The sequence below is a fragment of the Rhineura floridana genome, chromosome 2 (assembly GCF_030035675.1).
Source record: "Rhineura floridana isolate rRhiFlo1 chromosome 2, rRhiFlo1.hap2, whole genome shotgun sequence".
NCBI classification, from domain to species: Eukaryota; Metazoa; Chordata; class Lepidosauria; order Squamata; family Rhineuridae; genus Rhineura; species Rhineura floridana.
This window is the reverse complement of record NC_084481.1, coordinates 214445785-214462111: the sequence shown is the minus strand read 5'-3', so window position 1 is coordinate 214462111 and position 16327 is coordinate 214445785. Positions and strand designations below refer to the sequence as shown.

The 16327-nt window shown below is 46.2% G+C and overlaps 1 protein-coding gene across 9 annotated transcripts in view; it reads right to left on the bottom strand.

The window, feature by feature from the left end:
* EML1 (EMAP like 1) overlaps positions 1 to 16327 on the bottom strand; it is a 212413-nt gene that overhangs the window by 51889 nt on the left and 144197 nt on the right. For 7 of the 9 annotated variants that reach the window (XM_061612128.1, XM_061612135.1, XM_061612132.1 and 4 more), the window contains 3 exons: positions 12550 to 12684; positions 8180 to 8208; positions 6693 to 6719 (listed from right to left, as the gene is read on the bottom strand). In XM_061612128.1, the coding sequence (XP_061468112.1) occupies positions 6693 to 6719; positions 8180 to 8208; positions 12550 to 12684 (191 nt within the window). The remainder of the gene's footprint in view (positions 1 to 6692; positions 6720 to 8179; positions 8209 to 12549; positions 12685 to 16327) is intronic. The other 2 variants (XM_061612127.1, XM_061612130.1) reach the window with 1 other exon arrangement.

Below are 16327 nucleotides of genomic sequence, written 5' to 3'. Positions count from 1 at the left end.
CTGTGTGAAAATCCATTAGGATTAAATTCTACAAGGCTTAGAACCCAGTAGATGCTCTGCAAGAACTTTGATCACAAGAAATGGACCATTGGTCTCACCTGAAGGGTGATTTTCATAGGAGGACTGCCATCAAGCGGGTTATAGCTCCACCTATCGTCCGAAGGCAAGAATGTTTTTGAAGTCAAGACTAGGGGCGTCACGCCCCTCCCACTCTCCAGTTCATTCGCAGCGAGTCCAAAGAGAGATATCTAAAAATGCAGGAGAAAAGGCCAACGGGCCTACCAGCAAAGACACAACACAATAGCAATAATCATAATAATATGACTCTAACGTAGCGATATAACATTAATAGTAGTCTTGACTTCACTAGTAAATCTAATATAATAGTGTAACAGGAATATATGAAAAAAAATCCAAAAATATCTAGGTATCCTCCAACTGGGAGGGTCGTGATGGCAGTCCTCCTATGAAAATCACCCTTCAGGTGAGACAAATGGTCCATTTTCCATAGGAGGACTGCCATCAAGCGGGATGTACCAAAGCAGCCCATAACAGGGAGGGACCACCCACATCCTAATCATCATTAAGAACCTGTTGCAACACTCGTCTGCCAAAAGAGGCATCAGCAGAGGCATAACAATCTATTTTGTAATGCCTTATAAACGAGTGTGGGGTAGACCAAACAGCAGCTCTGCAAATATCAGCAACAGGAGCGTTGGTAGCAAAAGCAGCCATAGTGGCCGCTGACCTAGTGGAATGAGCTGTTATACTAGCTGGAACTGGAAGCTTAAGGGACTCATAGGCTAAGGTAATACATGCACGCAACCAGCGGGATAAGGTGGAATTAGCTACTTTATCCCCCACAGAACGTGGATGAAAGGATACAAACAAAGACTCAGTTCGTCGTATATCCTGGGTCCTAGACAGGTAGGTGTCGAGAGCCCTCCGAACATCCAATGAATGCCAAGCCTTCTCTAGAGGATGGGTAGGATTCGGACAAAATGAAGGAAGAACAATGTCCTGGTTGCAATGGAAAACTGAATTGACCTTGGGACGGAAGGATCAGTTTTCAGCACAACAGAGTCCTTGTGAAAGACACAGCGATGGCGGGCAGAAGACAATGCGCCCAGTTCCGAAACTCGTCTCGCAGAGGTGATCGCGATCAGGAACAGGACCTTGAATGACAACAGATGTAAAGGCACAGTCCTAAGGGGCTCGAACGGAGGGCGTTGTAAAGCCTGTAGGACCTTCGACAAACTCCATAAGGGAAAACGGTGGAATACAGCCGGTGAGCGTAACGCAGTTCCCCTCAGAAAACGTTTGATGAACGGGTGCGAGGCAATAGGAGCACCAGCGGAGGACACCGAGAGAATGGACGACAGAGTGGACGCATGTCTACGTAAGGTGTTGGGTCTAAGTCCCATCAGGAGGCCCCTATGAAGGAATTGCAGCACCTGTTGTATTGTGGCCTGGGAAGGATCGAGGTGCTGGGACTGACACCACCTGGAGAATGCCACCCAAGTATGTTGATATATACGGGTGGTGGATGGTCGTCTTGAGGTCAAGATAATGTCAATAACAGCGTCAGACAGGCCAGCAGACCTTAAATCTCCCCGTTCAAAAGCCACGCTGTTAGCTTGAGCCAATTGGGCCCTGGGATAAGAGGTCTGGCCTGACCGGGAGCGTCCAAGGGTCTGTCACTGACATGGCAAGGACATCCGAAAACCACGGTCAACAGGGCCAATATGGAGCTATCAGAACCAGTTTGGCCCTCTCGCGTCGTGCCTTTCTCAAGGTTCTGGCTAACAGTGGTATTGGAGGGAAGGCGTACAATAGGCCATCCGGCCACGGTAGCGATAGGGCATCCACCGCTTCCGCTGTCGTGTCCAGGTATCGAGCGAAGTACCTGGGTAGCCGGCAATTGTGACTGGAGGCAAATAGATCGACTGAGAAGATGCCGAACCGACACTGGAGAAGATGGAAAATGGTTGGATGAAGTTTCCATTCTCCCGGAAAGACCTGTTGTCTGCTGAGCCAGTCTGCTGTCACATTCCATATTCCTCTGAGATGTTCTGCTTTTAAGGATTGCAGATGTTGCTCTGCCCAGTCGAATATGAGGGAAGCTAGGTTCTGCAGAGGACGGCACCTGGTCCCCCCTTGCCTGTTTAAATGAGATTTGGCACACGTGTTGTCCGTTCGAATAAGAACATGGTCCAAGTGGAACAGAGACTGAAAACAGAGCAGAGCTAAGTGGACAGCCTTCAGTTCCAGCCAATTGATGCTCTGAGTCTGCTCTGCTGTGGTCCAAACCCCCTGAACGAACTGGGAGTTGCAGTGGGCTCCCTAGCCAAGGAGACTGGCAACAGTCCTGTGGGGTTCTCTGAACAGAGTGCCCTGGGTGAGATGTGGGACCCTCGTCCACCAGCAGAATGAAAGACGCAGTGCAGGGCTCAAGGGAATTGCTCGATGATTTGATCTGGCAATGTCCTGCTGAAACGGCAACAAAGCCCACTGGAGTTGGCGAGTATGAGCTCGAGCCCATGGCACAATATGGATGGTGGACACCAACATTCCGAGAGCCCTGGCTAGAAGCATGACGTCTGCAGTTGCGTGGTGCATCAGAGACTGTGAGATGTCTGTGATAGCAGTTATGCGGTCTGGAGACAGGAACACCATCGCCTGCAGGGTGTCCAACATCGCCCCTAGATGTTGTAGGCATTGGGTTGGTTGGAGATGGCTTTTGTCGAAATTGACTAGCCAGCCGTAGGCCTTGGTAAATACTCTCGGGGCAGATGAGAGGCCGAAAAGCATCGCTCGATATTGAAAATGCTGGGGGCCAAAAGCAAACTGAAGGAATTTTCTGTGGGCTATGCAAATAGGCACATGGAGATACGCTTCCTTTAGGTCGATAGAAGCCAGGAAGTCTCCTTCTTGAAGGCTTTCTGTAATGGAGTGGAGGGATTCCATTATGAACCTGTGATACTTTACGAAACGGTTGATGAACTTGAGGTCCAACACCGCCCTCCATGACAGATCTCGTTTGGGCACAGCAAATAAGAGGGAGTTCACCCCTTCTGACCTCTCTGTTGTAGGGACTGGCTCTATCACCGCTGTGTCCAAGAGGTGATGTATGGCTGTCTGCATGATGCAGTGCCTGGCTGGTGCCCTGGGACAAGGGGAGGGATGAAATCTGTCTGGAGGAATTGCCGAAAACTCTAGTGCATAGCCATAACAAAAAAGATCTCTGATCCAGGCGACCTGAGTCAGACGCAGCCAATGGTCTCCAAACAGAAGCAGTCTGCCCCCAACCGGTATCGCATCAGTACTGTCTGTGCTGGCGAGACCCTCCCCTATATGAGGACGTTGAGGTACCTCTGCGCCCCTGGTACTGACCTCTGCCTGGGAAACGTCTGTTCCAGACTCCCCTGGAGGAATGGAAATCATAGGTTCGGAAATCGCGGCCTCGTCCCCCGGGCTGCGTTCCTCGAAAGGGCTGGGTCGTGCGGTATGAGGTGAAACGTCTGAAAGGCCTGCGATCAACGTTCCTGACAGTGGCCAGGACAGGCTTTCAAGCATCCTTGGGGTCAACAAGCACTCCCTTTAGGGCTTCCTCGCCGAAGAGTAATGAGCCGGAATATGGTGCCCTTGATAAATTAACTCTGGCTGTAGAGTCCGCTTGCCAGTGACGAAGCCAGAGGGTCCGTCAAGCGACTACCTGAGCTGCCATAGCTCGTGCTCCCAGCTGATTTGCGTCCAAGGTGGCATCAGCCACAAAAGCCGCTGTCTTGCGCAATTTCATCAGTGACCTCCTCAGAGAGACAGGATCGGGATTAGGATCATCTAAGAGGTCATCCAACCACATCATCGCTGCCCTGGAAAAGATGGAAGCTGATGCAGAGGCTCGTATGGAGAAAGCAGTGGCCTCATGATTCTTGCGTAAGGCAAAGTCCAGCCTCCGCTCAGCGGCGTCCTTTAAAGATGAATCTCCTTCCCTCGGCAAAAGGGATCTAGAGACTAGACTGGAGATTGGCTCGTCTATGCCAGGGACGGCCAGTCTGCTTGTAAAGTCCAGAGCCAAAGAGTAAAGTCTGTCCGCAAGGGCGTTAAAACGGTGTGTTTGTAATGGATGAGACCATTCGTCCTTGGTCAGTTTAGCAATAGGATCTGGCACAGGAAGGTAGTGCTCTGCTGGTGTGGGGGATTTCAAGATCCTGGCCCCTTTAATAGCGGGAGTGGCAGCTGCAGGTTGTGTAGATTGGAGACCAAGGGTGTTCAATACTCTGCGAGCAAGGGGCTGATAATCTAAGGCATCAAACAGGCGATAAGATGTATCCTCCTCATGTTCCGAATGATCACTCCATTCGTCTCCTTCGGCTTGCACAGCAAATGGTGACTCCTCCCCACAAGAAACGTCATCAACAAACCTGCCCCTGGCAATGTCAAAAGGATTTGGAGAGCATGATGGATCTGCCTCATTGCGTACATAGTGGTCCACACTGCGCTGAGGAATGGCGATGACTTGTGACGGTGACTGTGTTTGAGTGAAGAACGACAGCATGTCTTGTAGTTGTGATATGAACTCATGAGACAGCTGCAGCCCCGGTGAGGTAGATGGTTGTGCTTGCAGAGGTGACGTTATGGACGGCTCAGCAGGCTGTGAAGATGAATAAGCCCTAGGTGGTAATATGGGAGGAGGGTGGCTGGCTGCTGGTTGGTCAGGAAACCCAGCAAAGTCCTCCTCGGAGGAGGAAGCAGTCAGAGAGTGAAATAGATTCGTTAACTGTTCCTGGCCCACCCCCTCGGAAACTGGAACAGAGACGTAGCATGGCCGCTTGGTTGTGCTGTGGCTGGATAGATGTTTAGTTTTGGCAACTGCTTTGGTGTGCTTATGCTTGGCCGCCTTAGATTGTTTCGGCTTGGTTGCCTGAGTTGTCGCTGGCTGTTCCGCCATCATATATTTTCTAGGGGGTTCAGTACACGGCCACGGATGGGGCAGAATGCACCGGCTCAGATGGCTAAGTACACGGCCACGGATGGAGCAGAATATACAATTTCAACAGCGCTGGTACATGGCCACGGATGGGGCAGAATGTACAGTATCAACAGCCTTGGTACACGGCCACGGATGGGGCAGAATGTACAGATCAAACAGCCTTGGTACACGGCCACGGATGGGGCAGAATGTACAGTTCCAGACAGCCTGAGTATACGCAGAATGTACAATTTCAAACAGCCTTGGTACACGGCCACGGATGGGGCAGAATGCACAGTTCCAAACAGGCTTTGCACACGGCCATGGATGGGGAGGAATGTACAGTTCCAACTAGGCTGGATACACGAAACAGCTTCAATAGTCAGCTTCAGGCAGCAGTTTGTGTTGAAGAACTTATAGCAGGATTATAGAGGTTCTGCTCTGCAGCATACACACAGAAACTGACAGAAAAGGCAGAAACTGACAGAAAAGGCCTAGAACAGAATTGTTTACTATGGAAAGGACCAAACAGAAAGGGCGGGAAAAAAGGGGGAGGAACAAAATGGCGCCTGCGAAAAGAGCAGGAAAATTGGCCAATCAGAAAGGCTTGGGGCGATGAAGAAGCAATGGCAGTCACAGGGGAGCACCAGCGAGCTCAAAAAACGGCCTCAAAAAACGCTCTGGAGCCGCGGGGCTGAGAAGCGCGATCACGGCTTAGAGAGCAAGCCAGATCTCTACAGCCGCGGGACAGACTCAGCAAGTGAGGGGAATAAGGAGCCGCAGCCGCAGCCGCAGGCTCCGAAGGCAGTCGCGGCGAGATTTAAAATGCCGCAGAACGAGCCGGGGGAGGCGGGGCAGCCCAACCAGAAAGGGACACTGAAAGTAGAAAGAGCCGTAGCCGCAGGCTCTGGAGAAAAAACTAAGGGAGCTGCCGCGAAAATAGGCGGCGAGTTGAAAAAAGAGCAGTGGCGCAAGGCAGAGAGCTGCAGCCGCAAGCTCCTGGATTAAGTCTGCGTCCGCCGGCTGAGGAAGGGAGAACCGCAGCCGCGGTCTCCCAGAATCGCCGTTCGGCTAGGCAGGGAGCTGCAGCCGCAAGCTCCTGGAGTAAGTCTGCGTACGCCGACTGAGGAAGGGAGAACCGCAGCTGTGGTCTCCCAGAATCGCCATTCGGCTAGGCAGGGAGCTGCAGCCGCAAACTCCCGTAACAAGGCTGCGTCCGCCGCCTTAGGAAGGGAGAACCGCAGCCACGGTCTCCCAGTAAATAGCTAGGGACTGAGGGAAAAAATAGACAAAAAGGGGATCCCCCTTAAGTACAAAGACAAACAAAGTACAGTCAGTCCCACAGACTCTAAAGTAAAAGACAGAGGGAAGGAAATAAAATGGAATACACACACAAAACCTCCACACCCTGTCACACAAATACACAAAAACTTATCTAGACGCTAAGCTATATATCCAACTTGAATTGACGAAGGCAAGAATGAACTGGAGAGTGGGAGGGGCCTGACGCCCCTAGTCTTGACTTCAAAAACATTCTTGCCTTCGGACGATAGGTGGAGTTATAACCTGCTTGATGGTAGTCCTCCTATGGAAAACTGAACTTCTTTGAAGCTGTTGTTGCAGCACAAGACATATGTTATCTCTATTGAGACAGTTCCTTTTGCCTTGTTAATAGGTTTGCTTAGAGAGCTATGAGGTTTCAGAAGGGAGGCCTACCTACCTTTGCAATGTGTCACACGACGCTTCCCTTGTGATTACAGAGACAGAGATAGAAGGGCTAGATAAAGACGTATTCAAGAACAGTCAGGCTCACCTAAATCCCTGCTCTATGGATTCCCCAGCTATATTATGTTATGTCCTGTTCAGGTAATACCTTTTTTGGTTCATGCAAGCAGTTTGAATCACCACAGATAGCACTCACATGGACCATGGGTTAACAGGATGATTCACATGTAACAGGTTGCACTAACTGCAATTTAGACTCCAGACCATGATTTGTTTGAAATGTACAAACCAACCATGGGTTTGTGCAGTTTCCATCTTCCCCCATGATCCACAATAATCCCAGATGGCCATCCCAAACAGTAGGTTGCGAGGGCAGAGGAATGTCCCAAACTTTTCTTCTTTTTTAATCATGGTAAAACCCAGAGCAGTTTTGCACATATTGTGCTTTACAAACCAGCTTCAAACTTCCAGCTCCTAGTATGGTGACCACTTGCAAAACATGGTTTGTCAGATGGCATTGGGTCAGATGTCACAACAAATCATGGTTTGGAGTGACATCTGAACCATCTCATCATCAGCAACCATTTCTTCCAGAAAGGCTGAACGTGGAAGGCTGTAGGTATTACTGCTGATTTTATCTGCAGTTGTGGATGTTATGCTCACAGCAGGAATAATCAGGACTTCATATGAAGACTGTGCTAAGTAGTAAGGAAGATTTTACACATTAAATGTGGTAAAATGGTCATTAGTGTAGGGGCTTTGTAACAGATGCTCTCTTTAACTCATTGAACTGCATTTAATGTTCATTTCTTCTACACAGCAATAGTAGCATGTAGCCCTATTTTAAAAGCAATATTAAGGCATCATTATGATATCATTTGCATGGTAGAAAGTAAACAAAGACTATTTTGGAAAGAAAACCAAATCTGTCACTGATATGGATGCTCCCCCATGTCATCTCTATCCCAAATTCAACAAGATCAAGATCAGGCTCACATGAATTAAATGCAGGATTTTAAGTTTAACCTTCTTGAGAAAGTTTGGATTGAGACCCAAAATGTGATGCTATCTTGGCAAATGCACATTTCCCAGCCCTATATTACTAAGATATTTGGGGCAGGCAGGCACTAGCAGGAGAAGATCAGTGAGTAGGAGGGTGGTTAACCCTCCCTGTGCCTGTCAATTTCCTCTCAGCTCCCCCCCTTCCCCGTTTGACTTCTAAATCGGGAGCCAGTCAGGTGGTAGAGGAATTAAAAACTGTTGGAGGGACATTTATCTCCACAATATGTGAAACTGCTTATTGCCATTTGTTGATCGCTGTAAAGTAAACTAGGACATGTTTTAGGAAATAAACAGTAATAAGCTTCATTGACTAGTCAACTCTATAGAAAGCCTAGTTACTTTCAAAAATTCAAACCATGATTAGAAAAAGCTTGTATCATCACACAAAAGTTATAAAAATAGAGAAAGCAAAACAGTTACCTGCACTGAACATCGGTTCCTTAGGCTTGCTGTGAAAATAATCAAGAAACATCGTTTTCATAAGACTGAGCTGCTCATCTTTCCTCCCAAGCCCTCCTCTTTCAGGACCCTCTGTATCTAATCAACAAAATCAGCATCCACCCAGTTCACCAGGGACAAAGTCTTGGTTATCCTTTTGATTCCTGTCTCTCCTTCGCCTCCTTTATTTGCTATAGCTCTATTCAAGAGTTCAGAATCATGCTATTATAACTGTGTGAGACAAGAGAACAGAGCTACGCATTTATTTATTTATTATTTGATTTATATCCCGCCCTTCCTCCCAGCAGGAGCCCAGGATGGCAAACAGAAATGCTAAAAACACTTTAAAACATCATAAAAACAGACCTTAAAATACATTAAAACAAAACGTTAAAAACATTTTTTAAAAAAGCTTTAAAAACATCTTTTAAAAAAGGGTTTAACACATTATTTAAAAAACATATTAACAAGCAATTCTAACAGAGACGCAGACTAGGATAGGTCTCGTCTTAAAAGGCTTGTTGAAAGAGGAAAGTCTTCAAAAGGTGCCAAAAAGATAGCAGAGATGGCGCCTGCCTAATATTTAAGGAGAGGGAATTCCACAGGGTAGGTGCTGCCACACTAAAGGTCCATTTCCTATATTGTGCAGAACGAACCTCCTGATAGGATGGTATCTGCAGGAGGCCCTCACCTGCAGGAGGCCCTCACCTGCAGAGCGCAGTGATCGACTGGGTATATAAGGGGTAAGAAAGGTATTTCAGGTATCCTGGTCCCGAGCTGTATAGGGCTTTGTACACCAAAACTAGAACCTTGAACTTGGCCCGGTAGCAAATGGGCAGCCAGTGCAATTCTTTCAACAGCAGGGTGACATGTTGGTGATACCCTGCCCCAGTGAGCAGTCTCGCCGCCGCATTTGGGACCAGCTGCAGCTTCCGGACCAACCTCAAGGGTAGCCCCACATACAGCGCATTACAGTAATCCAGCCTGGAGGTTACCAGTGTGTGGACAACAGTGGTCAGGCTATCCCGGTCCAGAAACGGCCACAGCTGTCTTACCAGCCGAAGCTGGTAAAAGGCACTCCTAGCCAATGAGGTCACCTGGGCCTCTAGCGACAAAGATGGATCCAGGAGCACCCTCAGACTACAGACCTGCTCTTTCAGAGGGAGTATGACCCCATCCAAAGCAGGCAACTGACCAATTATCCAAAGTCGGGAACCACCAACCCACAGTGCCTCTGTCTTGCTAGGATTCAGACTCCGTTTATTGGCCCTCATCCAGCCCACCACAGAGTCCAGGCAGCGGTCCAGGGCTTGCACGGCCTCTCCTGATTCAGATGTTACGGAGAAATAGAGCTGGGTATCATCATCACCTCACCCCAAAGCTCCTGATGACTGCTCCTAAGAGCTTCATATAGATGTTAAACAACTTGGGGGACAAGATGGTACCTGTGCCACCCCACAGCACAACTGCCAGGGAGCTGAAAGACAGTCACCCAATGCTATTATCTGAGAGCGACCCTGGAGATAGGATCGGAACCACTGTAAAACAGTGCCTCCAATACCCAGCTCACCAGGTCAGCCCAGAAGGATACCATGGTCAATGGTATCAAAAGCCGCTGAGAGATCAAATAAGAATAACAGGGTTGTACTCCCCCTGTTCTTCTCCCGATAAAGGTCATCCATCAGGACGACCAAGGCCGATTCAGTCCCATAACCAGGCCTGAACCCAGACTGGGATGGGTCAAGATAATCTATTTCATCCAAGAGTACTATGTACTAGAGTACTAATTATGTTAGCCCTATGTCCCACACTGGACCCTACCTAGGGATGGGCAAATCTGACAATTTTGGTTTCTCTCCACTTCTCATTTTCCAGCCTTAAGTCCAGTTCTCCATTTTTCCACATCACGTTGCAAACTCTTTTTTGAAAATTCATCAGCATGTTCGTGCATTTTGTTTAATATGAATATTTTTCTGTGCAATTCTGCCTGATCTGCATATGTTTGCAAAGCAATTTCCCCTAATACAATGCATTTTGTATGTTATTTTTCACTAATATATGCATTTCTATCCATACCACCTTGGTATATGCATTTTTTACACATTACTTGGCTGGAGAACCACACTGCAAAATTCGGAGAAATGCAAATTTCAAATGATGGTTGTATATTAGTTCACACATTGCTTTGGTAAGTGCAAATTAGGTAGGTTCACCTTTAAATACAAACTGAACTGAACTTCTCTTCCATCCCTGCCCCTCCCCAATGCTATTCACCCTTGGGGGTCATGTCTGCAGCACATAGGGAGGGGCCAATGTGGGACACATGCAGGGCAATTTTGCACAGTGCCATTCTCTTCTCTCATGCAATTATAGTCACACGACCAGGAATATGGCTTACAGTGACACAAAGTCATGTTATTTATCTATACACAAACTGTAAAAATCTATTTCTTCCTCACCATCCTTTCAGCTAAAATTCTGATGAAAGCTCTTGAGTTCTCCTGACAACATCTACAATATTCTTTGGTCTTCCCTTGAAACATCACAGTTATTTCTCTTCCATCCAAAACTCTGCTACCAAAGTCATTCACATTTCTCATCACTGAGGGCTTGTGATGCCTCTTCTCAACCCCAACAAAGGTGTTTCATCTGTTCTGCATCTCCTTATCTTTGAAGGACAAGCTCATCCTTCTTCACAACCTCTCTTCACCTTATATTTCTGCTCCTTTGTTGTTGTTGTTATGTGCCTTCAAGTCGACTACGACTTATGGTGAACCTATGAATCAGTGACCTCCAACAGCATCTGTCATGAACCACCCTGTTCAGATCTTATAAGTTCAGGTCTGTGGCTTCCTTTATGGAATCAACCCATCTCTTGTTTGGCCTTCCTTTTTTTCTACTCCCTTCTGTTTTTCCCAGCATTATTGTCTTTTCTAGTGAATCATGTCTTCTCATGATGTGTCCAAAGTATGATAACCTCAGTTTCATCATTTTAGCTTCTAGTGATAGTTCTGGTTTAATTTGTTCTATTTCTGCTCCTATTTCACATTTATATCCATGGCTGGGACTTTCATTTCTCCATATGTACCACCCTCAACTGCCAAGAAGTATCCTACATAAGCCTGGAACTCTGGCAGGCTTGTCTGTCAGGAACAATGTAGTACCACCTCATTCACCCCAACATGAAATTTTATGCAAGTTTACCACTAAATTCAAAAGTCCACATAAGATTGCCGATTGGTAGCTTCAACTAGGGATTGGGAAATCACCAAAGTAATTGCTCTGAAAAACAATTGAGCACTCTGAGTGCTTTTGTTGAACACTCAAAACAACTCAAGGCATTTTGCAAGGATTTGACAAGAATATTTGCTTTATTACAAGATCAATGATCAACAGTAGGAAAGCATCAATTGTCACCTGCAAAGAAGCCTGTCAGGCCTCTCTTGTGTTCACTGGAACCCTCTTATCAACTGCTACCCTATCCCCCTTCCACAATACAAGGCCTTTTCTCCTTGTTGAAAAGGGAGGGAGGTCTGGCAAGGAGGGAAGGAGAGGAGCATCAGCCTGTTTGAGCAGCACTATGCCTGCTGCAAATTGATGGTGTTTATTCAAGCAATTCCCCTCAAATTATCACTCCACTTGTAGCTGACATTTGTTTACATTCATTACTGGTTACCCTTGCCTTTCCCATTCCTCCCCCTAACCCCATTTATCACCAGGAATAGACAAATCTGTCAGTTTCTCTGTTTCTTCTTTTTCAAATCTTCAATTCTTCACATTTCTGCATCAATTTGCAATTTTTTTTAAAAAAAATGTCCTCATGAAAATTCATCAGCATTTAATTCAAATTTCTCATAAAATAAAAATGTTGTATGCAATTTTGCCTGACACACATTTCTGCAATTTTCCCCGATACAATGCGTTTTATGTTATTTTCACCAATATATGCATTTTTATGCATACTTTCCCCTAATATACACATCTTTCCACAGGTTATTCAGTTGGAGAACTGCAGCACAAAATCTGGAGAAATGTGGCTTTCGAAGGTAACCTGTGTTTTGGTTCACATATTGTTTCAGAAAGTGCAAATTAGCTAGGTTCACATTAAAATCCTAATCAAACCAAACTTCTCCCCATTCCCTATTTGTCACCTTGCTACTTATTCCATTCCTTTCTGTTTGTTTCCTCCCACTTTCAAAATGTAAACTGTAACCTTCTTATGGAACAGACCACTCTTTTTTTGCTTACATCAGTCTGTAAAGTGCCATATACCTGGAATATAATATTCTTTTAGTAACCGCAGCAGCAACAAACAGTAACTAGCCTTAAGAGCCATGTGGATGTTTTCCTACCTTTCACTGTTCTTTTTACCGCTAGATGAACTGCTTGTGGATCCAGCACGATTGCGGCTGATTTTGGAATCTCCATAGCTTTCCCTTCGACCTCCAGGAGATACTCGTTCAGCTGAGTTGGTTCTTTTGACAGTGCTAATAGAAAAGGAAGGACATCCACTTATGAACATAATCCATTAGTCCGAGCCCACATATCAGAATTCTTCAGAAGTACGATCCCCAAATAGTAATCTATCCTGAACTGAAATTATTAACCCATCTTTTAGGAACATGGGCAAGCATGCAGAAATTTGTATTCAAATAAGTGCTTCAGGATATGTAACCTTTAGTAAGAATAAAAATAATACAGAAACAAAATTGCAGTACATGCAATCAAACATATCACCATATTCTGGTCTCAGTCATTCTTAGGGAAGCAAAAGCATCCCTAGGTTTGATTTGAAAAGGGTCAAACTTCTGTGAGTGCCCAAAGGGCCTTCTCCCTGGCAGAAGCTAATGCAAATGGCATCATTTTCCCACTGGGAATGTTGAGATTTGTGGTTACAGCCCTGTCTGGAAGGATCTGGAGCACTGGCCATCACTTTACCCATCCCAATAGGTAAGTTGCTTGACTAGTTGGCCACTGCGAGAACAGGATGCTAGACTAGATGGGACAGCAGCCTGATCCAGCAAGCTCTTCTTATGTTCTCTTTGTGGGAAGGAAGTTTTACATGTGGCCAGGGGCGTCACTACCGGGGTGCGGAGGGTGCGGCCCACACCCGGGTGTCACCATGAGGGGGGTGACACCCAGAGCCGCCCCGCCCCACGCCGTTGCCCGCTGCTCCAACTCCTCTGAGGCAGGCGGGCGGGCAAGACCGGGAGCAGCGTCAGCGGGGCAAGGGAGGCGCGCCGGTGTTCCCAGGCCTTCTCCGGCTGGGTGCCCCTCCGGTGCGCGCCCTCTCAGGGGCATGGACGGGGTGGCTGGAATCGAGTGCACGCGTGCGCGCGCACGCACGCCCAGCCACCTCGTCCATGCCCCTGGGAGGGCGCACGCCAGAGGTCCGCACCCCCCCCGCACTCCCGCTAGTGACGCCGCTGCATGTGGCAGAGGCGGTAAAAGTGATTGAAGAAGAATCAAGTGGATATTGCTCAACTTGAACCTATTTGCAATGAAACAGGGGCACTTGCTTTTCCAATTCTTTGTGGCATTCCTAGTCATGGTTGTACAATGTAAAGATAAGAGGAATTTCTCTTAAGAACAGATACAGATGGATTTATGCTTCTAAGTATTTATGACCTTAAAATAAATTCAGTTAAATGTTTCATGCCATAAGACATTTAACTAAGTTTAATTTAAGGTCATAAATATTTCAGGAACCCTCCTTTGAACCGTAAGACACATGTAGAGGAGAGTCACTGAAATGTGATCTTATTGTTAATTGACTGAAGTATATTTAAACACTTTGGACTGTTCTCATAAGGGTGGTGGTGACCCTGGACTTAATCTTAAGTGGTGCCCAGGACCTTGTGTGAGATGTGTTGTCAAACTGATTGTGAGCAGTGACCACAATGTTATTAAATTAAACATACATGTAAATGTCTAATTACCAAGAAAATCCAACACAGTCAATTTGATTTCAAAAGGGGAAACTTCCCAAAAATGAGGGCATTAGTAAAATAAAGTTGAAAGACAAGAGTCAAGAGGGTCAAGTCATTCAAAATGTCTTGGGAATTGTTTAAAAACATAATATTAGACGCTCAAATGGAGTGTATACCACAGATGAGAAAGGGTACCACCAGAGCCCAAAGGATGCCAGAGTGGTTAATGAGCAGAGTCAAAGAAGCTATTAGAGGAAAGAAGACTTCTTTGTAAAAATGGAAGTCTTGTCCAAATGAGGAAAATAAAAAGGAACACAAACTCTGGCAAAAGAAGCAAACAATAAGAGATGCAAGCAGACAATAAGAGATGCTAAAAAAGAATTTGAGGAGAACATTGCTAAAAACATAAAAACCAACAACAAATTTTTTTGTTCACATACATTCAAAGCAGGATACCATCTAGGGAGGCAGTTGGACAACAAGGGAGTCAACAATGTGCTAAAGCAGGATAAGGAGATTGCAGAGAAGCTAAATGATTTTTTTGTATCTTTCTTCACAGTGGAAGATACAGAGCAGATCCCTGTGCCTGAACTAACGTTTGTAGGAACGGAGTCTGAGGAACTGAGGCAGATAATGGGGACAAAAGATGAAGTCCTAGGTTTAATAGACAAAATAAAAACTGACAAATCACCAGGTCCAGATAGCATCCACCCAAGAGTTCTCAGAGAACTCAAATGTGAAATAGCTGATCTCCTAACAAATATATGTAGCATGTCCCTCAGATCTGCCTCCATACCTGAGGAATGGAAAGAGGCAAATGCAACGCCTATCTTTAAAAAGTGATCCAGGACAGATCTCAGGAATTGCAGGCTAATTAGCTTAATGTCCGTCCCAGGAAAACTGGCAGAAAGTATTTTTTAAGATAAAATAACCAAGCATACAGAAAACAAGCCTTGCTGAAGCAGAAGCAGCATGGCTTCTGCAAGGGTGAGTCTTGTCTCACCAACTTATTGAAGTTCTTTGACAGTGTCAACAAGCATATAGACAGAGGTGATCCGGTAGACATAGTTTACTTGGACTTTCAAAAACCTTTTGACAAGGTACCTCACCAAAGACTTCTGAGCAAGCTTAGCGGTCATGGAATAAGAGGAGGACCTCTTGTGGATTAGGAACTGGTTAAACAGCAGAAAGCAGAGACTAGGAACAAACGGACAGTTCTCCTACTGGAGGAATGTAGAAATTAGAGTACCCCAAGGGTCAGTATTGGGACCTGTACTTTTTAACTTGTTCATAAATGAGTAGTGAGGTGGCCAGGTTTGCTGATACTAAATTGTTCAGGGTTGTTAAAACAAAAAGAGATTGTGAAGAGCTCCAAAAGGACCTTTCCAGACTGAGTGAATGGGCAGTAAAACGGCAAATGCAATTTAATGCGAGCAAGTGTAAAGTGATGCATGTCAGGGCAAAAAATCTTAATTTCACATATATGCCCATGGGCAGTGACTGACTAGGAGTGAGAAGTTGGGATTGTAGTGGATAGCTTGATTAAGATGTCAACCCAGTGTGCAGCAGCTGTGAAAAAGGCATATTCCATGCAAGGGATCATTAGGAAAGGAATTGAAAATAAACTGCTGATAACATAATGCCGTTATACAAATCTATGGTGCAACTGCATTTGAAGAACTATTTTGGGGTGAGTACTATCTTTAGGGGAATTTGCTGACAAGAGGAAGGCCAGTTCCAGATATGAGTCCCCATTCCCAGCAAAGTGTCATGCAGGAGATTCCCCCACCCTACTGGCTTTCTGGCAGAGTGTTACCATGATGGACAGCAGCAGCACTATCACATTCTGCAGTGGGCACCTGTGAGCCACCTGCCATCTTGATACTCCCACAATGCCTCAGGGCAATGATCTGGGGCATTGTTGGGACACTAAAGTCAGGCATGGTGTGGAGAAAGTGGATAGAGAGGTTTTTCTCCCTCTCTCACAACACTAGAACTCGTGAACATCCAATGAAGCTGAACGCTGGAAGATTCAGGACAGACAAAATAAAGTACTTCTTCACACAGCGCATAGTTAAGTTACAGAACTTCTGAATACAAGTTGCTGGAAACCGCAGGAGGGAGAGTGCTCTTGTGTCCAGGTCCTGCTTGCAGGCTTCCCATGGTCATCTGGTTGGCCACGGTGAGAACACGATGCTAG